Source organism: Danio rerio, chromosome 3 (assembly GCF_052040795.2).
Source record: "Danio rerio strain M-AB ecotype USA chromosome 3, GRCz13ab, whole genome shotgun sequence".
NCBI lineage: Eukaryota > Metazoa > Chordata > Actinopteri > Cypriniformes > Danionidae > Danio > Danio rerio.
The window spans coordinates 56,960,001-56,976,023 of NC_141023.1; the positions used below are offsets into that span (position 1 = coordinate 56,960,001).

The 16,023-nt window shown below is 34.6% G+C and overlaps 2 protein-coding genes across 3 annotated transcripts in view; one reads left to right on the top strand and one right to left on the bottom strand.

Annotated features, from left to right (window-relative positions):
* Window positions 1-16,023, top strand: part of LOC147846065 (uncharacterized) — a 700,063-nt gene that overhangs the window by 411,087 nt on the left and 272,953 nt on the right. The window lies entirely within an intron of this gene.
* Window positions 1-16,023, bottom strand: part of rdh8a (retinol dehydrogenase 8a) — a 35,247-nt gene that overhangs the window by 11,014 nt on the left and 8,210 nt on the right. For both annotated transcript variants that reach the window (XR_015479487.1, NM_200707.1), the window contains 2 exon segments: window positions 10,467-10,628; window positions 1-85 (listed from right to left, as the gene is read on the bottom strand). The exon segment at window positions 1-85 is cut by the window's left edge and continues 95 nt beyond it. Coding sequence is in view for 1 of the 2 variants with exons in the window: in NM_200707.1 (NP_957001.1) it covers window positions 1-85; window positions 10,467-10,628 (247 nt within the window). In the remaining variant the exon portion in view is untranslated.

Sequence of the window (16,023 nt, forward strand, 5' to 3'; positions counted from 1 at the left end):
AAAAAGTTGGTTTCAAACACTCGCTTCATCTCGTCCATGCTGATGCTCTCCACAGGGCCCAGCAAACCCACGCCGGCGTTATTGACTGGAAAATCAGACAGGAAACACGGTTGGTTTCATGGATGTGAAGGTTTCCTGAGGCACTAGGCTGGTATTGATGTATGGCCAGCACAAAACATTTAGTTATAATCAGTCGGGACATCATTCTTAAAGCGATAGTTCACCCAAAAACTAAAGTTTACACATCGTTTACAAACCCTTAACGGTTTAAACTTACGATAGTCTTTCTTCTGTTGAATACAAAACAAGATATTCTGAAAAATGTTCACATGCTATGAAAAAACATAGATAAAACATATACTATGGAAGTCAGTGTTAATATTGTTGACGAAAAATTTCCGTCATAAGTTTCTACTGATGAAAATTAGACAAAAACTAAATAAAAATTAAGGGATGATGTCTACAACTATAATAAAAAATACTGACATTTTGTAGACTAATAAAATGAGACGTGAATGTGATTGGTTTTTTGGAAAAATTTCTAATAAGAATTAATCTTGTGTGATTTGAAAAGTAACTGATCCACATTAGACATTGGCTGCAATTACATCAACATTTGAGCAGAATAGATTTAGAGGACTAAAATTGTATGAAATTTAGTCAACTGAAAATAGACTAAAACTAAAATGATTCAGAAGACTAAAACATGACTAAAACTCAAATGGATTTTTAGTCAAAAGACTACGACTTAAACTAAATCAAAATTTTATGTCAAAATGATGTAACACTGATGGAAGTCAATGGCTTTCACTGCTTTCACTCAAAAATAAATAAATAAATACATAAATAAAAACATATTTAAAATGAGTCGAATCAACAATTCTTGATTTTTTGGGGGAGGACAATTTAATTATTTTATTTAAATTTGTAAAAAAATAAAAATAATAATAATAAAAAAATATGAATTGATTTGTGTTGGGACAACATAAAGGAATTGTGTGGCCCCAAGCATTTTCAGCATTCTCAGCATTTTTCAAAATATCTTCTTTTGTGTTCAACAGAAGATAGAGGGCCCTATGTGCGCCCATAGGCGTTCTGGTTTAAAAAAGGAGGTGTGTTGAGGCGCACTGCTGGTGCGTTGCTATTTTAAGAAACTATAATAGACTGTTCTATAGACCAGAACAAAGCCGGTCTTAAGTCCCGCGCAGAGTGGGTTAGTTGTGCGCCTCGCTTACAAACTGCTTAATACATACAGGATGTTGAGCAATATGCAAATATCTTTACAAATGAAAAAGAATTAAAATATTAAGGATATATAGGATATAATAATTATATATAGCCTATAGAATATAAATCTAAAGGATTAAAATATTACAAAACATATTATTTTCTAGCCTACATAAATATAAAAAACTAACTTTCATGCCTTGTTTATCTCGGGAGGCTTTTTCAGTTTATTCAGAACAATTTGCTTTGGTATAATGTTATCATTATCAGCAGTATTATTTATTACATGCATATATATATATATATATATATATATATATATATATATATATATATATATATATATATATATATATATATATATATATATATATATTATTAAAAACAAGTCTAGATTTGTCAGGTTTTTAGACCATATGGGGCACAGCATGTGTATTAGGATATAACTCAGTTTTTTTAACACACTTAGTTATTGTTGTTCATTTATTCATTTTCTGGAAATTAGAAGTGAATTTAGAAAAAGTTTTGAAACAGATCTTTGCGCTTGACAATCTAAATTAATTATGTATAGGCTAATGGGTGTGTGCGTACAACACATTTCCCTATCCACAGGAGTGAAAGTGAAAGTAAATAATGAGGAGGCTCATCTCTCATTCTCACGCTGTAGATGCTGTTTAACTGTTTTCTTGCTAGTGAAGTGTTCAGTTTTTCCACTTACGAAGTCCGTCATGTAAATAGCAAATGCGCCATGGCACAACACATCTGACTCTTAAAGGGAATGGGAGATGATACTCTGATTGGTTTATTCTCAAAATACACCTATAACTCATTAAGAGAAAAAGCTCAACCCTGTTAGACCATGCGCCAAGGTGCAAAGCGGATTTTTCCATCACTAAAACAGCAAAAGTGGATTTTGACATGGCCTTATTGCTTTTGCGCTCTGCGCTTTGCACTTTACGCATGGATCGTCAAAATAGAGCCCAAAAAGTCAAACAAGTTTAAAACAATGATGACTGAGTTTTACTTTTTTGGGCGAACTGTCCCTTTATTTGGCCACAATTGTAAATCTGAACAGGAAAATCAATTCAAATCAAATCAAAAAGGTAATTTCACTCAAATATTTATATAGTTCATTGTAGTAAATAAAATGAGTCCCCCTAATTAAGCCTTTAAGACGGCAAAAGGTGTGGGGTTCATCTTTTTAAAAAGTAAGAAATAGTTTGCTTAATTACTATTAATAGATGAGATAAAACAAAAAAATAATAGATGATATAGATATACATTTAACCAACCCTACAACAGTTCATGCAGCACTGTCACTCAGTGGTTAGCACTGTCGCCTCCCACCAAGAAGTTCGCTGGTTCGAGCCCCAGATGGGCCAGTTGCCATTTCTGTAAGGAGTTAGCATGTTCTCCCCCTGTTTGTGTGGGTTTCCTCCGGGTGCGCAGGCTTCTCTTACAGTCTAAAGACATGCGCTATAGGTGAATTGGGTTTCCCAGTACTGGGTTGCAGCTGGAAGGCATCTGCTGTATAAAACATATACCAGAAATGTTGGTGGTTCATTCCGCTATGGCGACCTCTGATAAATAAGGAACAAAGTCGAAAGAAAATAAAAGAATGAATAGCATTTGATACCATTGTGAATGCATTAATCACTTCGATGCAAGAAAATATTCATTTAGCTGTGTAAAGCCAGCATATCTAGACCGGAAACTTTTTTGTATAAAATAGGTGTGTGAATATACATATAATGTAAAAGTAAAATTAGATGCATAGTTTGTATTTCAGGTCTGTGGCTAGCCTGGAAAGGATAGTTCTTTTTTCTTAAAAAGTGGACATTTTTTTGCGTGCATTCTGCTTATTTTTAATTTAATTTTGAAATTTACTGTAAATGCTGCATTTAGTGTAACTTTAAGCACTATATTTAGCTGAATTAGCTAGTCGGGTGGTCATCATAACCACACTTTTTGATATACCAAAATATTTCATTTATTTTAAGATTTAAAATACAGAATGCCATTAGAAAAAAAAAATAGGAATCTGTTAATGTTTCAAAATAAAAACTGTAATCTATTGTCATTTGTAAGGAAAATAACAAGTGGTCAGTACATTCAACTTTCCTCAGTCAGAATTTGGCCATTTGAATAATACAAATTTATAGCAATAATAATGAGGAACTTTTTTTAGCCTATCTTGTAAAAAAAATATAAATGAAAACTCATGGATAACAACAATAACAAAATTAGTATTTAAATTAACCTTAATATGGCCGCTTTTGGTGCTTCACACCTTTTTATCTGTAATTTTTTGTTTTAAGAATATTCTCCAATTTCGAACAAAAGTTACATGTGAAAGTTTTCTCTTTTTAACAATAACACAGTAGCGAAATAATACTTCACTGAGGTCAGATATGTTTTCTTACACAGCTAGATGAAAAATAATAGCATTGAAATAAACTGATCAGCCGACGTCACACCAAAGTGACACCCAACAGATTATTTTGCTGGGTCTTAATGTTCCTGAACAGCCACCTTCTTGGAGATTTCAGTTACTACCCATATCAAACACACCTGAACCAATTAATTAGGACCTGAACACCACGTGATAATTACAGGCAGGTGTGTTTGATATGGGTTGCAACTGAAATCTGCTGGAAGGTGGCTCTCCAGGAACAGGGTTGGCCACCCCTGTCCTAGTCGATAGGTTATTTTCACAATTTATTATGAAATAGCAGTCAAAATAGGACAAATGAGCTCATGTAAGGGGCAAATTTTGGACCTTCTCAGTGAGGGAACCACCCCCCGGGCTACAGGGCTATTTAAATAGACACCTGCTAAAACATGGGAGTTAAACAGTAATAAATGCAACCTTTCATGGTCATCCATTTAGTGGTCCAGGAATGCAAACTTTCCCCTTTTGTTTTATATCAAAATCGATCACCTTCGAGGATCACACATCTGCTGAAACAGCCAATTAGAGGTTACCGTAGTCTCATCTAATCGAAAACTTAAGTAAGTTTGATTTAAAAAATTATAGTTAATTGTATCAGAATTATTAGTCCTCCTAAATTATTAGCCCCCTGAATATTTTTCTCCCAATTTCTGTTTTAAGGAAAGACGATTTAATCAACACATTTCTCGACATAATAGTTTTAATAACTCATTTCTAATAACTTTGCCATGATGACAGTAAATAATATTTGACTAGTTATTTTTCAAGACTCTTAAAGTGACATTTAAAGGCTTAGCTAGATTAATTATGTCAGTTAGGCAAGTTAGAGTAATTAGGCAAATAAACGTTGGTTTGTTTTGTAGACAATCAAAAAATATATACAGCTTAACGGGCTAATAATATTGATTTTATGAAAGATAATTTATTTTTTATTTTTGCTGAAATAAAACAAATAAGAATTCTCCAGAAGAAAAAAATATTACTGGAAATTCTGTGAAAACAGTCTTGCTCTGTTAAACATTATTTAGGAAATATTTAAAAAAGAAAAATCACATGAGGGCTAATAATATTGACTTTAACTGTGCGTTTAGTTTACAGAAAGATGCATTACACAAACTAACATTACTGAAAAGGCTCAATCCAAATGTCAATTTATAACCCTTCAATTCAATTTGTGCACCAATCCAAGCCTTCGAATGTGGTTTGAAATCCTATTATAGACTTTTGTTAATGCGTCTCAGTCTTAACAGTCCAATAGGATTTGATTAGATGTGTGAGGGGTTTTCTAGGACATCATGTGGCGTGATAATACAACAGGCATTTAGTCAAGAAGGACCACAGGTAGTGAACTTAATTAAACCTGGTGTTAACATGTGTTTAATTGTGCCCCTTGTAACCATCTGTGATCGGATTTCGTCAAGATCTCTTATTCCGCCATGCTCTGCATCACTTTCGGTAGGAGAGCTCAGTGTGACACAGAAGTACTATTGATTAAATGAAACAATGCTACTGTATGTGGCTTACGAGCAGTGAGTAAGCAAGAAAATGGAAAGGATACTGGCAGCTCGAATTCTGTCATAATCCATGTGTTACAACACAATGTTGCATGAAAGTTTTGTGCTTTAGTGCAATTTTGTCCACAGCATGTGCTGTAATGATCACATGTTAGTCAACTGAGATCTTTTGTGACTCTTTGAATACATTTGACCACATGATATGTGTAATCAAGAAATTAAATAAAATACATTTTGGGTTATCTCTGGACATGGAGGAAAGTGTTGTGTATGAACTTATGTTAGATACTAATAATATATATATATATATATATATATATATATATATATATATATATATATATATTAGGGCTGTCAAAATTAGCGTGTTAATAGACCTGATTGATTTGAAATATTTAATGCGTAAAAAAAAAAAACACAAAAAATGCAGTTGCAGTTTTTTTTATTTCCTGTTGTGGCCGACGTGTGTTCAGGGCCGGCGCGTACATAGAGGCGACCTAGGCGGTCCTAGCAAACGAACTTCCCGGTCCTCACATTTATCCGCTACACCCACCCCCTACCTCACAGTCCCCTGCCTTCCATAAGAATAAAACGGCGTGATTGCCGTTTGCCTAGAGCGCCAGTTCAGCTTGCTCTGGCCCTACGTGTGTTTAACGTGCAAAGAAATATGGATAAGACCAAGGACGTCTTTTTAGAAGGAAAGTTTCAGTATAAAACAATTAATGTCGCATCTTCAGGCTATCCTGCGTTTCCTCCAGAGTTTCATGCAATTTTGAGTGTTTCAATTTTAATATTTAGAATTTAACTGCAGTTCAGCAGTTCACTCCCATTCAGCATATTTTCATTCAGGATGTTTTAATGGAATTTGATACCGCATGGCGAACGGAAAGAAAAACCTCCACATTTCGGGACTCGCGTGGTCATTTAGGATAATCAAAAATTGCTGTTTACATGGTCGACTCTTGATCAGTATTATCTTAATCAAAACAAAGAGTATTGGTTTCCATGTGAATGAAAGTGCCAGATGAATTCGGAAGCTTTCAAAGACATTTCTCTGCCCTTAACCTGCGTCCCTCAAATGTTTCATTTGTCGTGTTTCCCCCTTTTGTAAAGCGTCTGTTTCACGTTCCTCAGCCATAATTTAGAATGCTTAGTTTAAGGAGATTTGATGGACGCAATCGTGCGTGAATCTGAAGGGATCCTTCTCGCTCACCGGCACTGCCCACGTTGTTTCTCTCCATCTGTGTGTGTGTGTGTGTGTGTGTGTGTGTGTGTGTGTGTGTGTGTGTGTGTGTGTGTGTGCGTGTGCGTGTGCGTGCGTGCGTGCGTATGTATGTGTGTGTGCGCGTGTGTGTGTTTGTGTGTTTGTAGTCCACTTAGAATCCAACATGGAAAGAATTTTTGTTTGTTTTTGGCATGGATTGTTTTTTTTATTTAAATGGCACTTACAGTACATGCCTGTGTTTTTACTTTTGTAATAAATACAGGATTTCGTGATTAATCATGATTAATTACAAATAAGTGTGATTAATCACGTTATTTTTATAATCATTTGACAGCCCTAATATATATACATATTAGGGATGTGCGGAGCAGCCGGTATTTGTATTTGTATTTGTATTTGTTGAAGGGGGAAAAGTATTTGTATTTGTATTTGTATTTGTATTTGTATTTGTATTTGTATTCGAGTAAAATTCAAAATGGCGCAAAAATATATATTTTTTCTATTACACTTCTAATTTACGTTATAGTGAAAGTATTGTTTAATTATACCCATTACATAAATTATAGATATGCAATATTGGCTGTTGTTTTTGAACATGTGATAAGAAATGTCATTGAAAAGAAAATAACATAGAAGCCATTATCTCATCCATGGTTAAACCAACAACTAATAAAATACCATTGTGAATATTATGAATCCCACCACCACCGTTCTTGTTGAAGGACACTGAATAGACAGTAAAAACAAATAATACTTCAAAAAACTGTTCTTCTTCTGAAAGACCTTCTTTCTAATGGACAGAATTCCAAAAACTAATATTAACTAAATAAATCTAAATAAAACCCTGCCTGGGAGATCTGGCAGAACAAAAGTATTCTATATAATACTAAAAGATACAGCCCTGCTATTATCATCTGCCAGCCACAAAAAAGACACAAAGTTTGTTTGTTTGTTTTTTTTTTTATGTTTGAAACTGACTTGCTGGGGCAGAATGTGGCTGTGTTGATGCTTTTAGTGCATGTGAAAATACATTACATAGAAGGTTGCGCGGTGCTCTGTTCAGTGAGAAGCGCTCTCTATGGCAAGCCTTTTTAGCATTTAAATCTTTGTTCTGACTCCATAAATATATTAGAGATATCTCTAATTATATTTTGACTAGTCATAATTATAATTCCACTACTCAGAATGACAATTAGACATGTCTGCAATTACAATTGTACTAGTACGAAATCAGATGAATTTTGACTAGTAACAATTGTAATTGATATCTCTGAGTTTTTACTAGTCATAATACATTTAGAGATATCTTTAATTAATCATATTTAGAGATATTTACAAATATATTTGAAGATATCTCTAATTAATTTACTAAAAGTCTAATTACAGTTGTAGATATCTTGAATTGGATTTTTGACTAGTCAAAATTCATTTGGAGATATATCTAATTACAATTGTGACTAGTCAACTTATTTAGAGATATCTGCAAATATTTTTCAATGGAAGTCAATGGAGGAATATGACTAGTCTATCATAATATATTTGCAGATATTTCCAATCTGACTAGTCGAATTATAATTATGACAAGTCAAAATATAATTAGAGATATCTCTAAATATATTTATGGATAGTCTGAACAAGGTTTAAATGCTAAAACGGCTTGCCATACGCTTTCACCCAGTAGCACAGTGGAGAGTTCTCTAGTTATATCCTTTCAGTGGTTTGTTATGCAGTGACATGCAGTCAAATATTTCGCCAAACAGTCCTTAGGGATGCGGTGACACGCAGTCAGATATTTCACCGGACAGATCCGCCACTTTTGGCGCGCATAAACAATCATAAAGCTCTCGTGCTGCAGGAATGAGGAGGTCTACTGAAGGCGCGCAGCTGACGTGCAGTGAGGGGTTTGCGTCTTTAATAAACTACGGCAGTTTGCGATCACTGAACAGTAAGAATGATTAATAAATCCATATGAAACAACCCCTTAAAAGTCACGTCTCGCTTTCAGTTTCGGGCTTTGGCGCGTTTTGCCTCTCTCTCTCTCTCTCTCTCTCTCTCTCTCTTTCTCTCTCTCTCTCTTTCTCTCTCTCACTCTCTCTCACTCACTTACGCGGGCATGCACTGTGGTCTCATGAGGAAACGCTGCTTTTTGATATAGTGTTTTTCTTGCTCCCGAATACAAATAATTTTTCAAGTATTTGTTTGAATCAAGTATTCGTAAAAACACGCTATTCGTGCCTTTCCGAATACCGTATTCGGGTTCGGCTCCACCCTTAATACATATATATATATATATATATATGTACCCGTCTAGAAGGAAGGTGTATTAAGGCGATTTGTTGCCACTTTGTTATTTTAAAGAACTAAAATAGTGCGCAATTGACCAACTGAAAGCTGGTTTAAATTCAGCACAGAGCGTGTTAGTTTTGCGCCTATGCAGGTTTAAATGCTTAATACACACAGGATGTACAGCAATACACAAATATCATTACAAATGAAAAAAATTAAAGGAATAAAATAATATTATAGCAGAGTGTGTACAACACCATTTCCTCATCCATGAAAGTAAAGGAGTAAAGAGTAAAAGTAAAGTAAAGAGAAAGTAAAGAGGCTGAATGGAGGAGGCTCATTCTTTATTCTTGCGCTGCAGATGCTCTGTTTAACTGTTTTCTCACTAGTTCAGTTTTTCCACTACCGAAGTCTGCCAAGTAAATAGCAAATGATGATGCAACTGACTTTTAAAGGGAATGGGAGATGAGATTATGATTGGTTTAGTGCACGTTATGCTCAAAACACTTATAACTCCTATAACAACTAGCAAAAGTGGATTCGGACATGTCCTTAATGCTTTTGCGCCATATGCTCTAGATTTTGCGCTTAGATTGGTTAAATAGAGCCCATAGTGTATCAAAATTCATTAAAAGTGTATAACTGCTGTTTAATATACTTAAAAATGCCGTAGAATGAAAATGTGTTGTATAGGTGAATAATATTAGTTTCAGTACATGAGTGTAAAATCTTGGTGAAAAACAGGCCATTTGGAAAGACATTATTTGAATGATTTGAAAAATGTATTTGATTTATCAGCTCTGCCAGTTAGAGTGGTTGAGCTCAAGTGCAACAAGCAGTAATGTTTTAAATCTGTCTTGATATGTCAGATAGTTGAGAGCTGATCAGAAGATTTGATGAGATACTGAAGTATAGATGACGTTGAAAAATTGTAGGTCCATTTAGACGGAAGGGACAAACTGCAAGCTTTGGATGTTTATTTATTCTTGATTTGAATTTGTCAGAGCAGAGCTCATTGATTTTTCACATTCCAAATATGGTCAAAACCAAGTTTTTCATTCATTTGTTCATTTTTCTTCAGCTTGGTCTCTTTATTTATCAGGGGGTCGCCACAGTGGAATGAACCTCCAACTTATCCAGCATATGTTTTACACAGCAGATGCACTTCCAGCTGCAACCCAGTACATACACTACGGCCAATTAAGCTTATTCAATTCACCTGTCTTTGGACTGTGGGGCAAACTGGATCACCCAGAGAAAACCCAAGTGAACATGGGGAGAACATGCAAACTCCACAACGAAATGCCAACTGACCCAGCTGGGACTCAGACCAGTGACCTTCTTGCTGTGAGGGGACAGTGCTAACCACTGAGCCACCGTGATGCACCGGTACGTTCATATCACATTTACCATAAACATTTTCATTTCTGCAGTGCCTAAAAGCATTGACCACAGCTCTGGTGTGTATTAGTTTTAAGTGTATCATTTCCATAATAAGTTCCCTATTAATAAGTATGTCAAAGAGGATTACACAAGAGCTTTACACAAGGGAATGTGTTGAATGGGCAAGTTTAGGATGTAAAAGGCCACGAAGCATGTCAAGTGTCATTCTCTCAGAAAACAACTTGCACATACCCATCAGACTTTCCTCTCTTGATTCTGCTGCTCAGAACTTGATCAGCCCATGTTAAAAAAATAAGTACTGTATTTTTCCCCTAGATTTTGAACAAATCCTGTGAGTTGTTTGGCACTGAGCACTCACTGAGTACGTCGATGTGTCTGTCCTTTACACTGTTGACACACTGCCTGACCGATTCATCGCTGCAGATGTCCAGAGGCAGCAGAGTCAGGGTCTGACCATACACTTCACCCGCTGCCTCCACCAGACGGTCCTTCTTCTTCAGGTCTCTCATAGTGGCAATCACTTCAACACAAACCAGACACAAATATTTCATCAGCAACAAAAAAATGACACAATTAGATCCATTTGTCCTAAAATCACTACAGGATATTGTGGTGTGATTGAGTTTGTGTGTTTTTAGCATTGACACACATTTGCTGAGCCAAAACAGCAGTGTAATCAGTGATCAGTTGAAAAGATAAACTCAACAGATTAAGATTTTTGCGCACTTTGCACTTTGAGCCGCTGAGGGACAGTGACCTAAATCAAGAGCCCATCCCAGATTTAATAATAACTCAACTCATTTGTTTCACAAACTCTACAGTGCATATTTAAATCTACTGTGACTTAATAAATAATTACAATGAATAAAAAAATTAGACATACTTTGTACATGCTATTTTATCAAACCTTCTATTCATCGGAAAATTCCAAAATACTATACATAGTAACTGAAAAAAACAACAACTAAGTAAACTATTATAATGGTAAATATCTTTTGACAATAATAAATACATAATAATAACAATAATAACAATAATAATAATAATAATAATGTATTTTATAGCATCAAATCAGCATGATATACAGATTTCTGGAAGAGGAACTGGAATAATAATGCTAAAATTTAGATTTGACAATAAAATTAAATAGCTTTTTAACAGAGAATTCCAAAAAAACTATAAACAATAATTGAAAAAAGACTAAAATAAATGATTATTACAGATTTTAAATATCTGTTTAATAATAATAATAATAGCAATAATAATAATAATGATTATTACAGATTTTAAATATCTGTTGATAATAATAATAATAATAATAGCAATAATAATAATAATGATTATTACAGCTTTTAAATATCTGTTGTTGATAATAATAATAATAATAATAATAGCAATAATAATATTAATAATAATAATAATAATAATAATAATGTATTTTATAGCATCAAATCAGCATATAATAATGATTTCTGATGCATCATGTCTGATAAAATGATGCTAAAATTCAGGTTTGACATTAAGATCAAATGACATTTTAAAAGAAAACAACATTGTACTATTAAAAATATAGTATTTATGTTATTGTATTCTTATTTTGTTACTAATCTGGAGAAATTTAAGAGATTTCAAAGTTAATGGTTCTCTGGGTTTGCCATTAATAGGTATATGTTTATTTTAGCATTACAAGTTTTTCCAGGTTACGTAATATTAACGAGTAAAGTAATGCATTACTTGAAAAAATAAAGTAATAATATTTGGGCTACTTTTTAAAATTTTTTATTCAAGTGTGCAAGTGACTTTTTAGTTTAACTAATTAGCTTTTAAAAAATAAAATTGCTAGATTAAAATGATCGTAGTTATGTTGAATCCTGCACGCAATGAGTGAATGCAGGAACAGACAGAAAGGAAGATGGCAGAAGAAGGAAAAGGAAGAGGAAGTAAAAGGAAGAAGAAAAATAAAACCCTGCAAGTTCCGACTCAGCCAGGACAGAAAAAGTAACGCGAATGTATCTCCAAAGTAACGTAATGCATTATTTAAAATAAAAAGTAACTACGTAATATATATACACACACGTGCACTCAGACAACGCGCGCAGTACAGCGCACCCGCTGAGTGACTCACTTCAGATTCATCAACACGCACGATCGCGTTCATCAAATTTGCTTAAACTAAGTGTTCTAAAGTATGGCTGTATTTTACAAGCAAGGATTTTGACACAACAATGTAAAGCAGACACTTTACAAAAGTTGGTGTAAGGGGGAAACACGTCAAACTTAATGAAACATTTGAAGGCTCATGGAAACAACTTAAAAGCAGATGGATGGGCTGTCTTTGACAGCTTGCGACATCATCTGACACTTTCACTGCGTACATTTACATAGACACCAATACCCTGATTTTATGATTAAGATAATACTGATTAAGAGACTACCATGTAAGCAGGGCCAGCCCGTGGCATAGGCAGTATAGGCAAATGCTAAGGGCGCTGTACATCCAGGGGGGCTTTATTTTAGTTTGGTTTTATTTTCAATATTCCTGACACATTCAGTTATAGACGGCAATAACTCAAAAACCTCTTTCCTTAAAAAGATCTAAAGTGTATTTCCTACAAAAAAGACAAAGCTGGTTAAGTTTCACAGGTGTCTTTTTCTTTTTCTTTTTTTGCTTGACATTACGACCACTGCTCCCTTTAACCACTCGCAATATGCGTTCAGCCGGGAGAGCTATAAGCATATTACGAGGGCTTAAACGAAGCAGTGGTCATAATGTTGAGTGAAAAAAAGAAAAAGACAGCTGTGAAACATTACCAGCTTTGTCTTTTTTAAAGGAAACACAGTTAAGATCTTTATAGGGTAAGAGGTTTTTGAATTATTGCCGTTTATCATTGAAAGTGTCAGGAATATCGAAAACAAGACCAACTTAACTGCGCTGAGTTAGCGATACTTAAGTGATTGGGCGTGTGTTTAAATAGACAAATACACTTAAAAATATGTAAACATGTCCCTTCTGCGTGTTTTATTTTAAACAAAACTAATTTTCTCTTAAATGAGCACAAACAGTTACTAAAGTAGTCAAATGTTTCATTATAGATCTGTGCATTCTTACATGAACACCTCTGTTATCAAACAAAACACAATGAGAGATTCATTTGCTGCTCTTCACTAAATAACTATAGTAACTTTGATCAATATGCAAATACAATTAAAAGTTAAGCAAATTTTAAAGCTTTATTTAATTTCTGTATAGGCCATTGATTTTAATTGGCTAAACCTTTTATTTTATTGTCAATATTTTCTAAAGTTTGCTATGTATTCTTTCATTTGAAGCTTTATATTGTCCCATATTTTTTACATCCCAACGTTGACAGATGGCTAAATAATAAATAGCTATAGGGCTATCTGTTAGTTTTAACGTCACCTAATGTTATGGAAGGGCATAGATGTTATATGGAAAATAGTAATAGTAATGTAACTCCCCCAATCCATCCTTCCTCAAGCAAATGTGTAAATATTAGATCTATTCAGCAATAACGTTAATTGCATTGGCATATTTATCTGACGTTTTCGCAGTTTGTAGTAGTTGATCAAACAGCTATTTAGTTTCTTATGACTAAATGTACACTATCAGTGGAGTTTACTGCAATGTGGCGGGGCGCCACCTGAAATCTTGCCTAGGGTGCCAAATTAGTTAGGAACGGGTCTGCATGTAAGCAGCGATTTTTGATTACTAAAGGACTACCCGAAATGCGGAAGTTTTTCTTTCCGTTCGCCATCCGGTATCAGCGGTCCTTCATATTTTTATCCAATAATTGTCACGGGGCATGAACAATATGTTGCTGAATGAAAGTGAATTGCTGAACTTCAGTTAAAGTCTAAAAATTCAAATTGAAACACCCTGAAACTACATGAATCTTTTAAGGAAATGCTGGATAGCCTGGTGATGGAAGATTAAAATATATTGGGGGCTGACTCAGCATGAATTCTGTTTTTTAAAAGGTCGCAAAACATAAAAAACATACAGACGCCCTTAACATCTCATTCGTCAACAAACGAGTACAGTACAAACAATCACCAAACATACAAAATGAAGAGAGACAGGCTACTATCTCAGTGGCTACAGCGATAGTTGACCATCAGATGACGACTACGGGAATTTTTTTTTTAAGGTGTCAGTGTTGGTATTGTTATTAGATATTGTGGGATCCTCTTCCAGGCTTTTGTGAACCCAGAAAAGAAAGATCTCTGTCCATAACAGTATTCAGACTGTAGCCGGTAACAGCAAACATTAATTTATTGCAGATCTGGTGGAACGATCAGTCCTTATATTTAGTTTTGATTTAGGGCTGCTGAGGTAGCACTGTTTAAAATAAGAAAATACAGTTTAATCCCTGTGTTCATGTAATTTTGAAATGATAAAGCATTAGAGAGTGATAAAACAAAACAATGATATGTTCATCCAGAAAGTCTATAGTGGATCTTTTAGGCCCGATTGTACAGTCTAGCTATTGGATTCACGATATCATTTGTTGTGAGTGACCAAACAGGCAAACAATATGACAACCCAGCAGGCACACAACATCATAAGATGTTAATATTAGGTTAGATTTAGGTCATGACGTCATGTGATCAAAAATCTATGCCTAGCCAGCGCCTAAGGACAACATTTGATGTCCAAAAGTGACGTCAAATTACGTTGATATTTGGTTGATTTTAGGTTGTGTTGGAAAGTGACCAAAATCCAACATCTGATAGATGTCATAGTGGTAATGTCCACACAATGTCAAGGTGTAACATGATTAGACGTTGATATTTGGTTGATTTTAGGTAGGACATTAATGTCGACCTGATGTTGGGTTCTGACGTCCACCCGATTTTATTTTCCAAACAAAATTCAACGTCCCCAAGACAATGGGGTACACCATCAATATGACATCATGCTGATGTCCTGTGCCTGCAGGAAGGGGACAAAGTTATGGCATGAAGATAAGTTTCAGAAACAGAAAGAGACAAATTTGTCCTAATTTTCCTATAAACCAATAGCCTTTGTTTCCGGTTTTTATAGACATTGTAAACATGTTCACAATAAGTAAGCTGAGAATCCAGACTGATTCTTAAATATTGATATTAGATATATTGAAATATTTAATAGATATAGAAATATTGAATGTAGATACAATGGTTTTTGATTTGAAAAAAATGATGGGATTGGAAATGGATAATGTTCGCCTAGATGAGTAAAAGTACATACATTCTGTTTTCTTAACATTAATATTCAAATGATTGTCTTGCAGCCATTGATGTAAATGTTGAAGATCTGTATTTAATTTATTGTTAGTTGTGTATGTTTGATCCAGACACAAAGTACAGTGTCATCAGCGTACAATAAAAAAACATAAATTATTTTACTGTATTCCATCATGGAAAAAAGTGTTAACTAAATGCAGACACACATATTTAACTTGGACTTCAATGTTTACATAATAGTTTGCATTGGCTTACTTCAGCAATTAATTTGCTGTGTCTTTCTCTATGGCCCTATCTGACCTTGAGCATGTTGTGGCTTGACTGTCTTATCACATCCTCCACAGTGTCAAGCTCCATTCATTGGGCAGATTATCACAGTCTGTCAACAGTCTGCATCCATCATCAGTCACCGTGCAGCTGCTGCTGGAAAGAGCATGAGAGTGTAATGCATCTGTAAGGTGACGATGGAGACGCAGCTGCTAGCAGATCTGCATTCCTGACGTCTCGGGCTAGATTTCACTCGCATACTAAAGCTCTACTTGAAGAAATTAATTCTTACAACACACAAGCCCTGTGTGGCCAAACTAGGCCACAGAATAAATGCGTTTGCGAGAACAACCGCCTCATTGTTGATGCTGTTGTTTTAGAGTTAGACTTGAGGCAGATTA